General features: G+C 41.8%; 1 protein-coding gene across 10 annotated transcripts in view; it reads right to left on the bottom strand.

Annotated features, from left to right (window-relative positions):
* The window catches only part of ST3GAL3 (ST3 beta-galactoside alpha-2,3-sialyltransferase 3), a 187,325-nt gene that overhangs the window by 52,293 nt on the left and 118,398 nt on the right, over nucleotides 1-16,634 (bottom strand). For all 10 annotated transcript variants that reach the window (XM_041483427.1, XM_041483429.1, XM_041483430.1 and 7 more), the window contains one exon: nucleotides 5,958-6,021. In XM_041483427.1, the coding sequence (XP_041339361.1) occupies nucleotides 5,958-6,021 (64 nt within the window). The remainder of the gene's footprint in view (nucleotides 1-5,957; nucleotides 6,022-16,634) is intronic.

Here is a 16,634-nt window from a genome sequence, read left to right as displayed (position 1 = left end):
CCACATCTGCATGAGATCCACTTACTGAGAAAGCACTGTGTATAAACATCTGCCTCTCACAGGGCACACTGGTGAGCATGAGCTGCTGCACATGAGATAGAAGAACCAGTTCCACCAGCCAAAGCTGTTCCAGCAGCTTCATGGCCCTGCTCCCACACAGGACTCACACACTGATCAAACCCCACTCCTAGTCTTCTGTTGACCAAACAAACTGGAGTGAGCTCATGACATCTTGCACAGTATGGCAGCTCTTCTAGATCTTGACTCACACTTGCAGTCAAATTCTCAACTTTTTCCCAGATCCCCAAAGTACTGATTCTGGAAGACCAGCATGCAGAGCTAATGCTGCTCAAGGTAGAGTGCCTTTTACACAGAGATTTTACTTACATCATTCCAATCCTCTTCTTACAGTCATTGGTTTGCAGAATATAATCCTCATCTTGTAAACATGACCTGCACTGTTGCCTCTGTGATGCCTGATTTTTGATTTGGGTCCAGTGAAGGATGCAACAAAATAGTCAAGACTGACTTGGCCCTCCTGCTCATTACTTTCCCAGTCTTTGGTTCTGGCAAATTTTCCTAGTGGAATTTTACATTTACTCCAGACTGGTTTTAGCCCCTGTGAACACCTGCCAGCAGGATTACACTTGAAGTGTCACTAAAGGATTAATTCTCCACACTGACAATAACTTTTTTAAGCTGTGTAACATATCCTATTCCTAAAAAGGATACCTCTAAATGGTGTAGTATAGGAACAGAACATAATGGACTGAGACAAATAACTAATATGTGCCTCTAAAGTTTACCTTTACCATTCATGCTTCTAACTCATGTAAAAATATATCCTCTACATGGCAAGATTTAATTTCCACAAACCCAAAGTAGCATAACATAAGTTATGCTGCCATCCTGGCTCTGTCCTCTGCAGGATTTTTCCTGCAAAACCAAATGAATCAACTTACAGCTACCTCTTTATTATCTCCCATATTTCTAAAGAAATGGCACAACATTTGCTGTTCTATCAAACATTCCAAGGGCTAAAAAGCAAAGAGTAATAACAACTATAATTCTTTATTTAACTCTCCAGTGTTTACTGACTTTAAAAGATGTATAATTGTCATTTAATATCCTTGTAGTTACTAATAAAATAATCACAAAGTATTTAATTGTTGCTGCAAAATGAGACATTTTCTATCTTTACCCCCAAAAATGAAACAAATACTTAACCGAATTGTTCTGCCTTTACTCATTGTAATTGACAGGTTAATCACTTTTGCCCAGCTTCATGTCTGAACCACTCTTCTACCCTCATGGCTCTGACATATTTAAATGCATTCTCCGTTTTCCTTATAAGTCTGCAGATAAGATTTTTCATTAGTAACTTTCTGACCCTAAGGTCTCATCTTTGATCTTCTAACAGCTTAAATTTCTTTCAAATGTACCCTGTCTACTGATTGTGCCTGAGCATGGGAAACCTGCACAGTCATTGCTGGCTCCGGGCAAGTTTCTGGGTGAAGAAATACACAGTGCAAGCAGCATCAGTTACAGCTCAATTGTTTCTCCACAAAGAAGTGTGCAAACACCTTTGTGCTTATTTACACAGCATGTCAAAGCCCTATTTCTTTTCCAGAAGACTTCAAGGATTGAGCACATCAGACACAGCCCATGTTTCTGTTTGCTACCAGGGTGGTATGAAGGACGGTCATGGACTTTCCACAACAGATACTCCCTAAAGCCCTAAGCTGGGAGCTGCAGCCAGATGTACAGACTCCTGACACAGATACTCCAAGGTTCAGTTCATCTACACGAAAAGCAGGATTCATGCAGATTTTCTTGAACAATATAGAACTGTAAACACATGTATGCTTTGTGGCAATTCCTATTTCCTCTTCTTTCTTATCAAAGTGCTTTAGGGATTTGACAGGGGAGAAAAACCACAAAGCCTTTCTTTATGCAATTTTGGATCTGAAGGCTTTGAGGGAAGATATAAAAGAATAATTAAAAAATACATCTTTAGGGTAGCTGGTGCTTAAGGAGGCTTAACATACTCTGATTTGATCTGGCTGGTGTTACTTAAATAGGTGCTATCAACCTGAACCAGAGGGGGACACACACCTCTCTTGTTCTATCAAATCCTTTCCTCACTTGTTCAGGTAATATACTGCATTAGTAAAGACTATGATAGTTATAAGCTCAAACTCTCAGTTTTCTTTCATTACCAGCTGGAGGCAATACAAAAAACATCAGTAAGGCTTTTATATTTATGTCTTTTCATAGGAAATTTACATGTCATCACCACAGAGATGTAACCCAAAAATCCACTGAAGTCCAGCCAGCAGATGGGCTGTGGAATTATAAATCAAACCCTGATCCATTTGCAGAATGAGGGACAGGCCAGTGGAGGAGCTACTAGATCAAGCAATGAAAATCTCAGCAATATAAGTGGGCCTGGAAAAGCCAATGGAGGGCAAGAAGTTCAAAGATGAGGCCCACTGACATCTGTGTTAGGGAGAAAGATGTGCTAGCTCAGAAGGAAGACGTCAGTGGTTCTAGAGAAAGTCCCCTGGATCTCCAAACTTTTCCAGACAAGCTCAGGGGTGAGTTGTAACTACCCTCCTGAACATCACTGCAGCTTTACCTACCCCTGCCCTGGAGCAGGAGCAGGTTACTACTCAACACAACGGTGCTGTAATAAGGAGTCATGAAGAAAGCAGGGCACCATGTACACTGTGTTACAGGTGTGAACCACAGCCTTTGTTCACATGCCCTCCAGCTGCTGCTGGTTATAACACAAAGGAGGGATTAGTGGAAGTGAGTTGGCAAAGCTGCTGTGGGATGATGAAAAGTGCACGCATACCTGGAAGGATCACGTTTGCCTCATTTCAGCACCACGTCAGTACATTGTGTCAGGAAAGGTGCATCAGGATGCCCTTTAGCACAGGAATAATCAAAGTTCATTTCCAGGGCTTATGAGAGGCAAGTGAATGCTGCTTCTCAAGGACCAGCTTTGTGAAGGAGGGCAGAAATGGAGAAGCTTGGATAGGCACAAGACCAAAGGCTTGGTATAGAGATCCTCCACCACACAACTCTAATCCTCTCTTTCCTTTCTGTGCTCTCACGCACTGCTCTGACCTCACCTTTCCTGCCTCTCCCACCCTTCCCCTGGGAAAGCTGCCTTCAGTGTATAGTTACACGAACACTTATTCCAATGGGCTGGGCAGTGCTCACCCTCCCCACCCATCCCAGCCTCTGCCTCTCCTGCTGCCATTTCAGCTCTGTGCCCACACAACTCCTCAGTGGGAGGGGAGCTCTGGAAATGAAGTCACTGGAATGACCTGGGTTGAGAGAAAAGCTCATAAACTGGAATAATCTCACTGATTACTTTGAAGTCCCCTTTTACACAATAGCAGCAGCACAAGAGAAGGGAAGCAGCAGTAGCAAATATGGCTTCTTAGACTTGCCAACAGAGTAAAGGTCAGTGTAACTCCATTCTGAAAAGAAGGTGAACCTGGAGGCTTTTTCCTGCTTCTAGAATCAGCCCACTAGACTTCTGAGAGCCTACAAGTGGAAGGGTTCACAAGATCTCCCAAGCCCAACCCCTTGAACCTCACAGACTTGATTTGTGTCTCTTATCTAATTCTTCCACAATAGGACATTTTCTGAGTTCTTTATCATAGAACCAAGAATGGTTTGAGTAGGAAGGGACCTTTCAAGGTCCCCTAACTCAGGGTTTCTCCAGTTGTTTCAAGATGTTGAGCAAAGGGGAGAGGTCTGGACTTTCTCCTTTAGCAGTGAGCAGGAAGAGAGTAGCTAAACCCAAGGCTCTGCCCCCAGCACACTGCTGCTGCCATGGAGGGGAACTGTTAGGATCTGCTTGAAGCTTGAGACAAGATGAGGAAGGAGCTAGCCTTTATCCACCAGTCTTCTCCACCAACTTACTAGGAATCCAAAATGGCAAATACCCATTGCTGCCAGCACTGGAATTTAGTGATGACCACAACTGAAGAACATTTCTGCAATGATACCCAAGTCTTCATCTGTGCCCTACTCACCAAGCTGGTTTAGCAGAGCAGCATTATGGCAGCCTTAACACCTCCTACAGTTCCCAAGCTCTTTCTCCTAATAACTCCTCTGTTGTACCTCCATCCTTTAGGCTCTCACTTTCCAGCTTGCTATCCCAAGCCTCCTTGAGTCCCTTTCTCTCATAAACACTTCTATTTTTATCCTCCCTAAGACCTACTCACTTGGAAGGGCTTTGGGAGGTATTTGATTGTGATGCACATGTAGTACACAACCAACATCCACTGATATGGATTTATCAGAATTCCCAAGGAAACAGTACTGCCCCAAGAGATCTCTGTGTTTACACACCACCAAACCTTGTTGCTGCAATACCACAGAAATAAATGTCTAGCCTGTTCCTGAGGTCTTATTTGCACTTGGTATCTCATGGATTTTGCACACATTTCATGGGGCTTAAGTGTTAGATCTTTCCTGTAACTGCACCAAACTCATTGTAAAGAACACAAACCAAAGTGAGCAGCTCATGCCAGAGTCGTTATGCTTCAGAATCTCCTGTGAAATTACTTTCAAAAAGCCTGAAACATTCTACTCCTCAAAAACAGGTGAGTAGCAAGGGTCACAACTACATTAACCTTCACTGCAAGAATCTTCCACCTGCCCTCTGTCACAAATTTGAAACACAAATTTCATATGAGCAACCTTCTGAAAGAGTCTATATGTGGATTTTTCAACAGATTAAAACCTTAACTCTCCAACCAGAACTGAGATAAACCCCAGATGGATGAGACTCAGTTGTGTGCAAAATCTCTAAGAAGGTCACTTGTAAAATGGTTTTACCTGGACATAATTTCTCAAATTAATCCAAAGTCTGAAGGCTAACCCTATCTGGCACTGCTGTGAGGCAAGGCAAACTTCAAAGAAACCTAAATTAACACACAGACTGTGCAAGACTAAGAATAAGCTTTCACACAGAGAGTAACTCCCAACTACAGCAGGCAAGCTCTACAATCAGCATGAGAGATGCAGAGAGCTACAGAAAGGCTGGTTAAGCTTATGAACTTTGTCACCAAAAGTGAGCAGAAGAGGAGCTGTGCCAGGAAATAAAACCCATGTGTTTAGAAAGCAGGAACTGTGTTGTCAGGCTGGGTCAAGTACCACTGGAAAGATGTATTACCAGAACTTCGAAAAAAGCTCAAGTCCCAGAGTAAAAACGACGTCCGACAGCTTCTGAAAAAAAAAACCTACCCCTAATCTGGGAGGTGGCACTAAACCAAACCTGCAGGAAAAAGGGAAGGAATGACAGAAAAGCAAGGGCAGGAAGGACTAAAGGACTATCACTGGGAAGCTGATTGTAAATATGCTAGTGAGTTTCAGAAACAACCTCTACAATAGAACTGAAGAATCAAAGGAGCTTCTTCTAAAGGCATCAATTCAAATATCACAGGACCCAGGAGACTGCTATCCTGTTCATCCTAGCACAGGCTTGGCCAACACAACCAAACATTCCTACTTTGAGAGTGAGGTATCAATGAAAAACATTGTTGAAATAAGCCAGTCCCTTCTTTCCTTCTAAAGTTCCTTGTGATTCTGTTGCTTTGTCAGAAAGGCTGGAAAAGAGCAAAGTGTTTATGGAAAACCTGCTATTTACCTATTTGAAAATGGGGCAAGAGGATGTCTTGGAACAACATATGAAACAAATGATTAGGAAATAGTTAAAAGTTAAATGCTTTTTTTCTGTTTATGTTTGACTTGACAGAGGTCTCCAGAGTCTACAGATTTACTCTAAAGAGGACTCAGTTTTCAGCTCCTGACTTCCTCATCCACATCCAAATGTATTGGCAATAATTTCTGGCAAAAAAGATCTAACAACATTTATTTAGGACATATGGAAAAGAATCACTTCTACTCCTTCTCTTCTGAAGGTCTCATCTTACCTGTCAAGAGCTGGAGTTAGACGATAATCTTTGGTTGCTGACAGGATGGCTTTGATCAGATTATCTGGGGAGAAAGGAAGAAGACATTAGGAACAAGTTCTGACTTCTAACGGAAATGAGAAACAATGTGGAGTAAAGCATCTGAAGCAGTCACTTGAAGGAACTGAAAGGTTCTCATTAGGAAGGAACACAAAGTTGAATATTCCTATTTTCTCTGGACAATGACCTTCACACACAGCCTGCAAAGACATGTTATGTGCCAAATTCGGATGCAGTGTGTAATTGCCTTGCACGGAGAGTGCCACAGGGAACAAGCACCGTACATTTTGTAGCAGTGAGTTCATATCCCCTGCCCTGAGATGACAGTTTCACAAACACTTCAGACATGAAAAGGCCAGCATCACTGTCACTGCTCGCCTTCAGAAAAGCTTTTATGTGGCTGAATGGTGAACTGGATGCAGGAACAGAACCAGGCTAAAACGGATGCTTTTTATTCTGTGGGTTACTTTCAGTTTAGGTTCCTCAGTCTGTCTTTCTTCAATTAAAGCACCATAATTGCATAAAGAAATGCCCATGGAACTGCAGCCTACACTGATACCCTGTGAAAGCTGTAGCATCCAGGGGATGTAAGTTATGCAAGCACAGGCGCACACACAAATTAAACGCATTAAGCATTAAGTTGCAGAAGCACAATGATTACATACAAATAATTCTATTGGCTATGGAAACTTTGGAGTCTGCTTCCCTCTAGATTTTGTCATTTGTCCCTAATTTTTCCACCTCTCTCCCCCAGAGAGGTCCAAACTCCTTTACCATGACCCAACCAGGGTCAAGAAGCAGTAAGGCTCTGGCTAATCTGTATTTACAAATGTACCAGTAACTTCAGAATGTCTGTACTGGGTTTGACAAAAAGTCCATCTGCCTCCAAATCCTGACTCTAACTGTGGTCTTAAGCAGATGTCTAAGAGGAGAACAAAACCAAAGCAAACAGATGTATTTCCCTGAAATTCTCTTCTGCTATTTAAATGTTTTCAAATCAGGGATTTCATATGTCAGATATAGCTTCTTTGTATCTGGTAACTTGCAATGATTTCTATTCCATGAGCTCAGAATCCTCCTTGATCCATATGGACATTCAGTCACTTCCCTTTGCAATTTTGAATATGGTTTCTCTGAGCTTCATCTATACTGGAAAAGACTGTGAATGATTAGTTCCCTTCCACCTTTGCTTGGGAGATTACACATAACTCTAACATCGTTAAATATATCAGTCAACTAGTTCAAAAGTTCTTAGGAAACAGCAGCCAAAATGAAAAAATCAGTCTCATTTCTTTTCAAAACACTAAAAGCAGTATAGAAACATTAAGAAAACTGACAACAAGTGATTTTTCACCTCAAACTTAAACAGCTTTCCTGACAGACACTAATTGCTGCAATCAGAACAGTCAGGGGAGACCCTTTCCCATGAAGAATTCTATTTTTCTCCACTGCCTCTTTCCTCAGCAGCAACAGGACAAATGTGTGGGATAAACACAGGAGTTCAAGGCAACCCACGTGCCAAAGAGCTTTGAACCTGACAACAAGCTGGCCAGACACACAAAGGTGATAAACAGCAAACTCTGACAATTACTTTGAGATTCAGGGAAGTTTTTGATATGGCAGCACTGACAGCACCAGCACAACCTGCAACCTGCCAAGGGAGCACACTCCCTTACAAGCTGGGGAGTGTGATTGCCTTCAGATCATAGTTTGGAATGGAGCAAGGGACGAGGCAACTTATAAGGGTAAAAGCAACTTTGATAACAAAATAATGTTGTTTAGTTTTCCTTCATCTCAAGAATTTCTTCTGATGCATAGGCAGCAGGCTTCCCCTCCAACAGGAATGCTATTCCCCTAAATCTGCCCTAACAGCAGTAGGTTGCTGTGACCTCCAAAGGCATCTTGCCACAGTCCTCTCCTTGGCCTGCTTTACACCTTGGCTTTTGCTGGACAGCATACTTTACTGACGTTGTTTTCCCACATTCTCAGAGAAGACATCAAAGGATTGCATGTCAAGGGCTGCAACCTCCCATCTACCAAGCTTTTGTTATGCCAGGTTTGCTCTACCACCCACAAGTTACACCCTGCACTACTTGGAGACCATCCCATGGACTATTTTAGAAAAAACATTAAAAGAATACAGTTGAGTGATGCACTCAGATGATTCTGGTTTACTCATCTTGCAAGATAATTAGCAATGCCTTCTTAGTGAATGCTCAGGAATGAAATAAAACTGCTTTAGGAGTGGATATGGCAGCATTTGGAACGGAGATGCTTCCCAAAACAAGCAAAACAAGCAACAGTATCGAGCATTCACTACAGATTATGAAGGGACAAATAGGAAATAGCTCTTCACCAGACTCCACAGTCCAATAATACATGGCATCCAAAAGTTTTGGACGTTGCACAAATCTCAGTGTTACTATTCAAAACTGCTAAATTAAGCTCAATAAAAGACCAAGTACTTCACTGTCAAGTGTTCACCCACAGCAGAAATTAAGGTGGCACCAAGTTCATCTGGTCTAGCCCTCGTTTTGGAAGCCAGGAGCAGGAGCTACAAGCCTGGAAAAGCTAATGGCTGGGGCAGGGAACAGGCACTAGATCTTTCTGGTTGAGCCAGAACTCTACTGCACTGTTGCAAGGTGGGCACTTGCACTTAAACCTTGACGCTGGCACGAGGATGGAAAGACAAGACCTCCTCCAGAAGGAGTTACTGTATTTTCTGTATTTTCCTGGGGAAAGGTTTGAAGGATCACCAGATGCTGCTGTGGCTGACCTGCAACCTTGCACAAGACCACAAAGCAGTTAGGAACAATAAGGAACCACTGGCAGGATCTTTTAATACAGCTGGGGCAAGATGGAGCATCACTTGCAATCACCACTGCAAAAACTACTATCACAGGTCTCTGATATCAGAGCTCACCTCCAGGCTGTGACTAAAGAAAATTGGGCACCAGGAAAGCAGGTGCATTATGTAAAAATCAATTGATGAGACATGCTCTCTCCAGGGTAAGGAACTGAAGGGGTGATGAGCACAGCCTGCCTTAGAACCTATGTACTGAGGGAAAATAATGGGTGAAAGTACCCGTAACAAATACTACAAAGAAAAATTCCTTCCTGCTTCGAGTAACAGGATTTGTGCACAGCCACTGCCTGGAAGTCAATGACTGAAAGAAATTTTGCAAGTACAAAAGAAAGGCTAAGTTGTCCACATGAACACATCAGCAAGGCAAGCAACCTACTCCAGTTTTTTGCAGCCATAGCCTGTTTATTATATATATATATATATATATTTTTTTTTTTTGTCATGGAGAATTTAGATCATTGGGGAGAGTGGGAGATTATTTAACCCATTCATCTATCAACCACTATGCATGCACTCTTACTATAAAAACAAAGCAAGAAGCCTCTGCACATTTTTCTCCCATCTAGAGGAGGAGTCAACTACATTTATCTAAGAATCCTGAGTTATCTTGACATATTCCATCAACTTTGCCTTATAACATCAGAAGATTCAAAAGCCAGCTTGGTAGTGCATGATTTGTCAACACAAGTACATATTGACTTCAGATTGACCCTGAAATTTTCAGACATTTGGAAAAACTAAATAGTTAGAAATTAGGCAGACAGTGACCACACAGTGAGAATCAGCCTAAGTCTCAATTCTAGCCTTTTTCTCTGTTATTTATGTGAAGGAATTGAGGAGACCTTCACTGTGAATGTCAACAACACTTAAAATTGTTGTTTTTAAAGCAGAAACTTCTTGCTTGTATCACCAAAAAAAATATGGGAGACCTTTCCAGTTCACAGGGCTTACTGCAGGCATCTCGCAGGGTCTACCTTCTGCCTGCCTTGAAAGCAGGCAAACTGGGATGTTTGTGCACTCTCAAGTGGCCAAGAGGCTGTAATTTTTCAAGTTGTGTATACCAGCCACCTTCCTCAAAATCCAGCACACCTTCATGCCCCTGCTGGCAGCAGTATGTGTGTGACTGCCCTGCCTCGGGGTCAGGGGACACCACGCTGCTGCAGTGCTCTGTGCTTGCCCTGGGAGCCGTGGCCAGTGCCCATCTCCACTGCTGTCACCCAGCTGCCACCCCTCCAGCCAGCACTTCTGCAGGTCCTGGGCATCAGCTCCAGCTTTTGGGAATAGACTGACTCAAGTGAGGTTGACTGACATTCTGTAAAGTCTGCCAGGAGACTGCACATGGGTCCCTGTCCCACGATAACAGAATGCCACGTGTGTGTCAGCTTTGTGGGGAGAGTAAACTAAACACTACCAATGCTATGGATTAAACAAATCACAGAATTTACAAACAAGTTCTTAGCACAAGCCAGTGAATACACTTTTCTTCAATACACTACCCAAAAGTTCAGCTCTGTATAAAATTCCTCCTTCAGCATTTTTTTACCTTAAGGTCTTGCTCCATATGGGAGATGAGGAATGACCTTTAACAGAAAAGTTTTCTCATCTTTTGAGGGATGATCTTTACAGCAGGTCAAGGGAAGTCATTCTTCCACTCTACTTAACCCTAGTGAGGTAGCATCTGGAGTGATGTGTCCAGTTCTGGGCTCATCAGGACAGAAAATATGGAGTTCCTGGAGCAGGTCCAGTGGAGGGCAACAAAGATGATGAAGGGACTGGTGCATCTCCCTTAAGAGGAAATGCTGAGGGAGCTGGTCTGTTCAGAGGTGAAAAGAGAAGACTGAGAAGAGACCTAATCAATATTTGTCACTATCTGAAAGGAGGTGTCAGAGGATGGACCAGGCTGTGCTCAGTGGTGCCAAGCAATGGTACAAGAGGAAACAGGCAGAAACCGATTCCCAGTAAGTTCCCTTTGAATATAAGGAAGAACTTTACTGTGCAGGTGACCGAGCACTGGGACAGGCTGTCCAGAGAGGATTTGGGATCTCCCTCACTGGGGATGTCCCAGAGCCATCTGGACACAATCCTGTGCAATGTGATTTGAGACGAGGCTGCTTGAGCAGGGAGGTGCAGATGACCCAGTGTGGTCCCTTCCAGCCTGAACCATGCTGTGATTTTCCACCCTGTGCCCAGCACGAGGCCGTGGACCCAAGTCTCACCACATGTTCTATTCTCTCTTCCAGAAACACCGTGTCCAGCTGTAGACAGTCAACATTATTCATGCCTTGGTGAAGCTGGGAATCCAGTGGTTACAGCATGTATCACAATGTGTCTGAAATGCCCTGCACCACTTTTTATTATTGATCAGCTGAATTTAGGAGGTCAATGCAGGACAAAGCACCTAAGCAGAATTCCAGCATTTAGCAGTGCATTGCAAACATGTGAACTGGCTCTCAAAAACTGCTAACTACAAACTGAGGAATCTGTCCCCTGATCAAAACTCATGTGTAAATACAAGAGTGTGTTTTCTTGAGGTCACTAGCTGTACCAGGTTTAGGTGGTTTACCGCAGATACACCTTACTAACAACAGGACTTAAAACTGCCACACCTCACAAGATCTCCATTGATGATTTTTAATGACATTAAGACAAGAGGCATATGCTGTTGCCTAGACACAAAGCAAAAGAAAAAAAAAGACTGAATGTGCATGGTATCCTCCCTAGCAATTTTAGAAGAACCTGGCATGCATTAAATGTATGCTTCATTAAAGCCCTTAAGGCCTATTTTTATAACAAGATATAAATAAAATACATAACATTTACATTGTCGCTTTGGAGCCTTCAGGGATTTTTTTTTTCCAAGCTTTTCTTCACAACCAAGAGTTTGTTTTTTCAGAATACAAGCTTAGTTCCCAATATAATCCCAGGGCTTGGAAAGTTGGAACATTAATTTAAAAAACAACTATGAAAAAAAATGGGCAACATTTTGCAATAACCATGCATTAACAATTTTGATCTAAACTTGAGTTCAATGCACAGGAAGTAATAAAGTCCATAGAAAGAGGCAATTCACGCCAAATGAAAACAGTCCTTGAAAGATTCACAGTGTGCTGGTTAAAGACAAGCAGGAAAATAAATACAGTTGTTATAGAGGGCTCTACATTTTTGATGACCCTTCACAGGTGGCCAGGCAATATCTTCAAGGCCAAAAAATTCAGTAACTACTTCAGTGATTCCTAATTCTTCTGACCCTTGCAGAAGCATTAATAAATGGCACTTCAAAACACAACAGCCAGAGAATATCTGCTCTTCTCTTCAGGAGATAGAAAAGAGAAATAATATAATATCCATGTTTCCACTGCAATTCAAGACTTCTGTGAAGAACTCCAATATGGAGTCATCCAATTAACTGAAGAGTTAGGGTTTGCATCTCCCTTCTCAATGAGTTGGGAGCAGGAATATTGTTTAGGCACACTCAACAGCAATACATCAGTTTTGATTGAAATAAGGGAGTGAATTGTTGTACTTTCATCATGAGAGCTCAGAATGAGAAGGGATTTAATTTCAAAAGTCATAACATAACTTCCCTTTAGAAGTTCTATTCAGTATTGAAAAGTCAACCCTCTACCTCTTCTGAAACTTTCAACTTTTTTTCCCCTTCAAACCACTAATTTAATTTCTTTAGGCTATAAAATCTGCTAAATTCCCTGGGGAAACATCAACATTTTTATATCTATAGTCCCACGTGATAATGGCTACTATTACCAATTTTGGTCAAATGCAAAATTCTACTGGAATCTAGTTCAGAAATGTGCCTCCAACTCAGGAAGAAACAACAATCTTGTTAATACCAACTCTGAACAGAACTAATAGCTATACATGCTTGTGCTTCTGCTTTTTTGTTAGAGGAATAAGACATGAAGAACAAAAGAATGCTTATAGTAGCAAAATCATCTGTACAACAGAATACCACTAACAAAATGAGGATAAAGTTGGAGAATTAAAGCATAAAATGCCTTATTCAGACCTAGTCAAATGCAAGCAAGATGACTGCATGTGGTACTCCAGTCTCTACAAAGAGCAAGAAGATTAGGTTAGAAAAGGCTTACTTTTCTAATGTTTTTTTTTTTCCTTGAATCAGCTGTAAATTGTCATGTCCAACTGCATATGTTTTCTCAGAGATTAAGTATTGCTCATGCCAAGAAAGCCAATGGAAAAGAAAAAGCGATGCAAGAAAAGAGCATGCATGAAAAGAGAGATTTTCTCCCAATAACATTGTAATATGCCAACTTTTGCAGGCCTGAAAACTCAAAATTTTCACTGGAGATGAAAGACCTCTGCCCCATGAGACTACTGAACAACTGCTGAGCAGCACTGAACCATGGCTTTTCTCAGGAGCACTGACACAAAAGAAAACATCCAAATAAAACCAAGTACAAGAACAGTTAATCATTGCACAATACATCCATTAGCATTGGTGGTCTGGACAAAGACTTAATTCCTTTGTCACTGAATGTATCACCAGTTCCAGACATCCCTCCAGTACCAAGTGAAAATACAAAGTCTCCTGGCCAGTAGTTCGTATTACATTTGATAAAACTGTAACATTTCAAATATGCTCTTAATATTTGCTTATCACTCTGGGGAAGAAATTGCTTCCTAGTGTCTTGATGGGAGGGAAATTCTGAGATGATGACAACAGAATCACTCCCTAAGAAATAACTATCACCTTCAAAGACAAACTGATTCAGGGCCAACAAAGCAGCCTCTCTGCTCAAAACAACTGAGCAGGAACAAAGGTGGAAGTGAAGACCTATAATTGCTGCTAAGCAGTGACACAATTACTGACTAAATGCATGGAAGAAATATTACATTGATCACGTCTGTTTAGTTTTTTAGTGTATGCTGTGCCATATGTTTTCACTTAAGTTAAAAAACCAAAAAACTGCAGCAACTCTCCCGTCCTCATTACACAGAGAGGATGCCAGATACTAGCTACTCTTTCTTCTGAAAGCCTTTTATATTCTTCAAACCACATGTACTGAGAAATTCTATTAATAGTCAGGTATTTCTCCAGTCTTGTTTGTTGCCCTTCTCCAAATAACTCTTTCCTTTTGCTTTAGCTACAGAGGTAAATTTGGGGAGGAGGCCCTCTGGGATTAATAATCTTACTAACACTATAAACAATTTTTCCACTGCTTCTTCATTGACAAATTTAACCCTAAGAGCAGTGCACATGCTAGAGAATCTCTGCAACTACGTGGACAGCATGGGCATATTCATACCTCCATAATTACACTGATAGAAACACTGCTAGAAAAAGGTGCAAATCCAAAAGAAAAATTTCAATTTAGATTTTAAAAAAACTCCATGTGACTCATTTAAGAGCCCAAGATTGATGCAGTCTTCCTGCTCTTCACTGAAAAAAGTTGCAACAACAGACTTGGTGGGTGCTGGGAAAGAATTCCTACAAGCAAATTATACCCATGCAAATGGTGAAACATGGGAGGCACTCCAACATCCAAGTTAATGCCAAAACAATAGCCTGGGACACAGGAGGGTGCTCGGCAGCTGGAGCTGTTCCCCACAGGAACCCTTGACATTTGGAGCTTTTAGAGCTCCGACATCTTGTTACAGTTTGATCTTCTTGACAACTGTGAGAGTTGACCAATTTCATCATGTTCCTCACTTTGGCTATAAACACACAGCAAACAAATTGGCAGCAGGGCATGGGCCCGCACGGTCCTACTCGAGTCCACACTAATAAAGTGTTAGCACAGTCCCAGATGTGTTCACCAGGGCCAACAAACATCCTCCTCTACAATTCTCACGCATTCACAGGCTAATACAGGCCAGTGACCTTTCTTGATAGGAAGCCTGGACACAGCCACTCTATTTTTGTGGGGGGCAGGGAGTGAATCTGTTTGAACAATGAGCTCAACAGCGTTCACAACCACAGGACAACCACTTTATTTATTAATAGAGATGGAGTCATCGTTTCCAAGCACTTAGAGTGGCCCATCCCGTTTCCAGAGTCTGTCAAATCCCACAGTAGGGGACAACAAGTTTGATGTGGCAGACAATCTCAGTTTCTAAAAGTAAGTGCAGCCAAACATGACACTGGCCTGTTTGTCAACATGGCCATTCCTCATCTAAAAATCTTGATCCAGATACTGAAATATAATCTCATAAATTCACAGCCAGCTGCAGAAGTCACTGGGCAAAACCTGGAGTCACTGTTACATGAATGGCTAAACTAGGTACTGGTAGCGACCATTTAAGGTGTCAAAACATAATCACACCTCTTCATACCTGTTATTTCTCCTATTGTCTGCACACGAGGAAACCAGAGTTTCCACAAGGGCTACAGACACCTATGATGAATGCAACAACATCTTCAGCCTACTGGATCAGCTCCAACATTCCTGACAGCTCTCACCTCTGCTTTTTTCCCAGTTTGCTGGGCATTGTGATCAAGTAATTAGGACTAATCCTTGGTCCAGATCTTTGGTGAACAGTCAACAACTACAATATATACTAAAACTCTACCCATCTAAGACAGGTTAAGAAAAAGGTACAACAGCTACTCTTAAGTTCCTCTTCATCTATTTCTAATAACAAGTTGAGGACTCTCAGAACCACTGTTCAAAGAGATTTTGCGCAATACTTCATACCACACGCCTCATCTCAGAAAGCAGCAGGGTTGCCACCTGCTTATTCTGTGCCTCTTTCATAGAATGCAAGTAGTCACTAAAGCTGTTAACTGACAATAGCAGCAGTTTCCAATCTGACACAGGATGCGCAGTATTCCTACTGCAATAGTCCATTCCACGACCAGCAGCATTCAGGGAAAGTCTAAAAACTTTCATATTCAGGACCATATTCACCTTGAGGGCTTCTACACAAATGCTCTTGCCAAGAATGGAGCACTCTGTCCATAAAACCTCCTTGCCTGGGCTGATGGCCAAATCAGAAAATAACCACTGGAGTGAAGGAGTGAGAAATCTTTCACAAAGAAGCACTGTTAAACTTTCTATGTTGTACTGAGTACTTTTAAGCATCTGGAGATAGGAGAGCTGTCTTTACAATCAGATTCTCGTCAAAGAAAATGAAAATCTCTGATGGACTGTGTCAAAACGATCAGCATACTGCCTTCTCTTTGATATGATAACCTTTAAAGAGCAGTAGTCCTGCCCTGAACATTTCTGAGCCATTTCTACTCTTTTACGTGTAATTTATAGAGACGTGTTATTTCAAATTAGTGCAGCCCAGCAGACAATATTCCTCAAAAGCTGCTTTCCCCTAAATATTGCAGGACTCATTCTTGCAATCTTGGAACTGTCTTTTCTTGGACCAACAAACACAAAGTGATTGATTAAAAAGGACTTAATTCAGCTTTTTTTCAGACAAAGCAAAGAAAAACTTAGGTAAGAATAGAAACTTTAACAAAAGAAAGTAGAAATGGTGGATTGGCTCCCAAGCTACTAAGAATCCCTTGGTTTCATAACTGTAGCATTTTCAAGCTACCACAGATTAGTTTCTAGAAGTTCCTTGGAACATGCAGCATCACTGAAAGTGAGCTCATCCTGTAGCTGTGTTTCAAACATAAAAAAAAGCAAACCCAAAAAGACCCAACCAAACAAAAAGCCATTTGCACTTGGAACAGATCACAGTGACTTAAAAACAGCAGGTGATATTCACCACAGTTCTCAGCAAGGTCTTCCCATTGCCATCTCAGCTGCAGTCGGGGTCTATAAACACCAACCACCTTTCCC

Source organism: Pyrgilauda ruficollis, unplaced genomic scaffold (genome assembly GCF_017590135.1).
Source record: "Pyrgilauda ruficollis isolate IOZ18807 unplaced genomic scaffold, ASM1759013v1 scaffold6, whole genome shotgun sequence".
Lineage (NCBI taxonomy): Eukaryota > Metazoa > Chordata > Aves > Passeriformes > Passeridae > Pyrgilauda > Pyrgilauda ruficollis.
The sequence above is the reverse complement of the archived record's forward strand: the minus strand, read 5'-3'. Positions and strand labels throughout refer to the sequence as shown.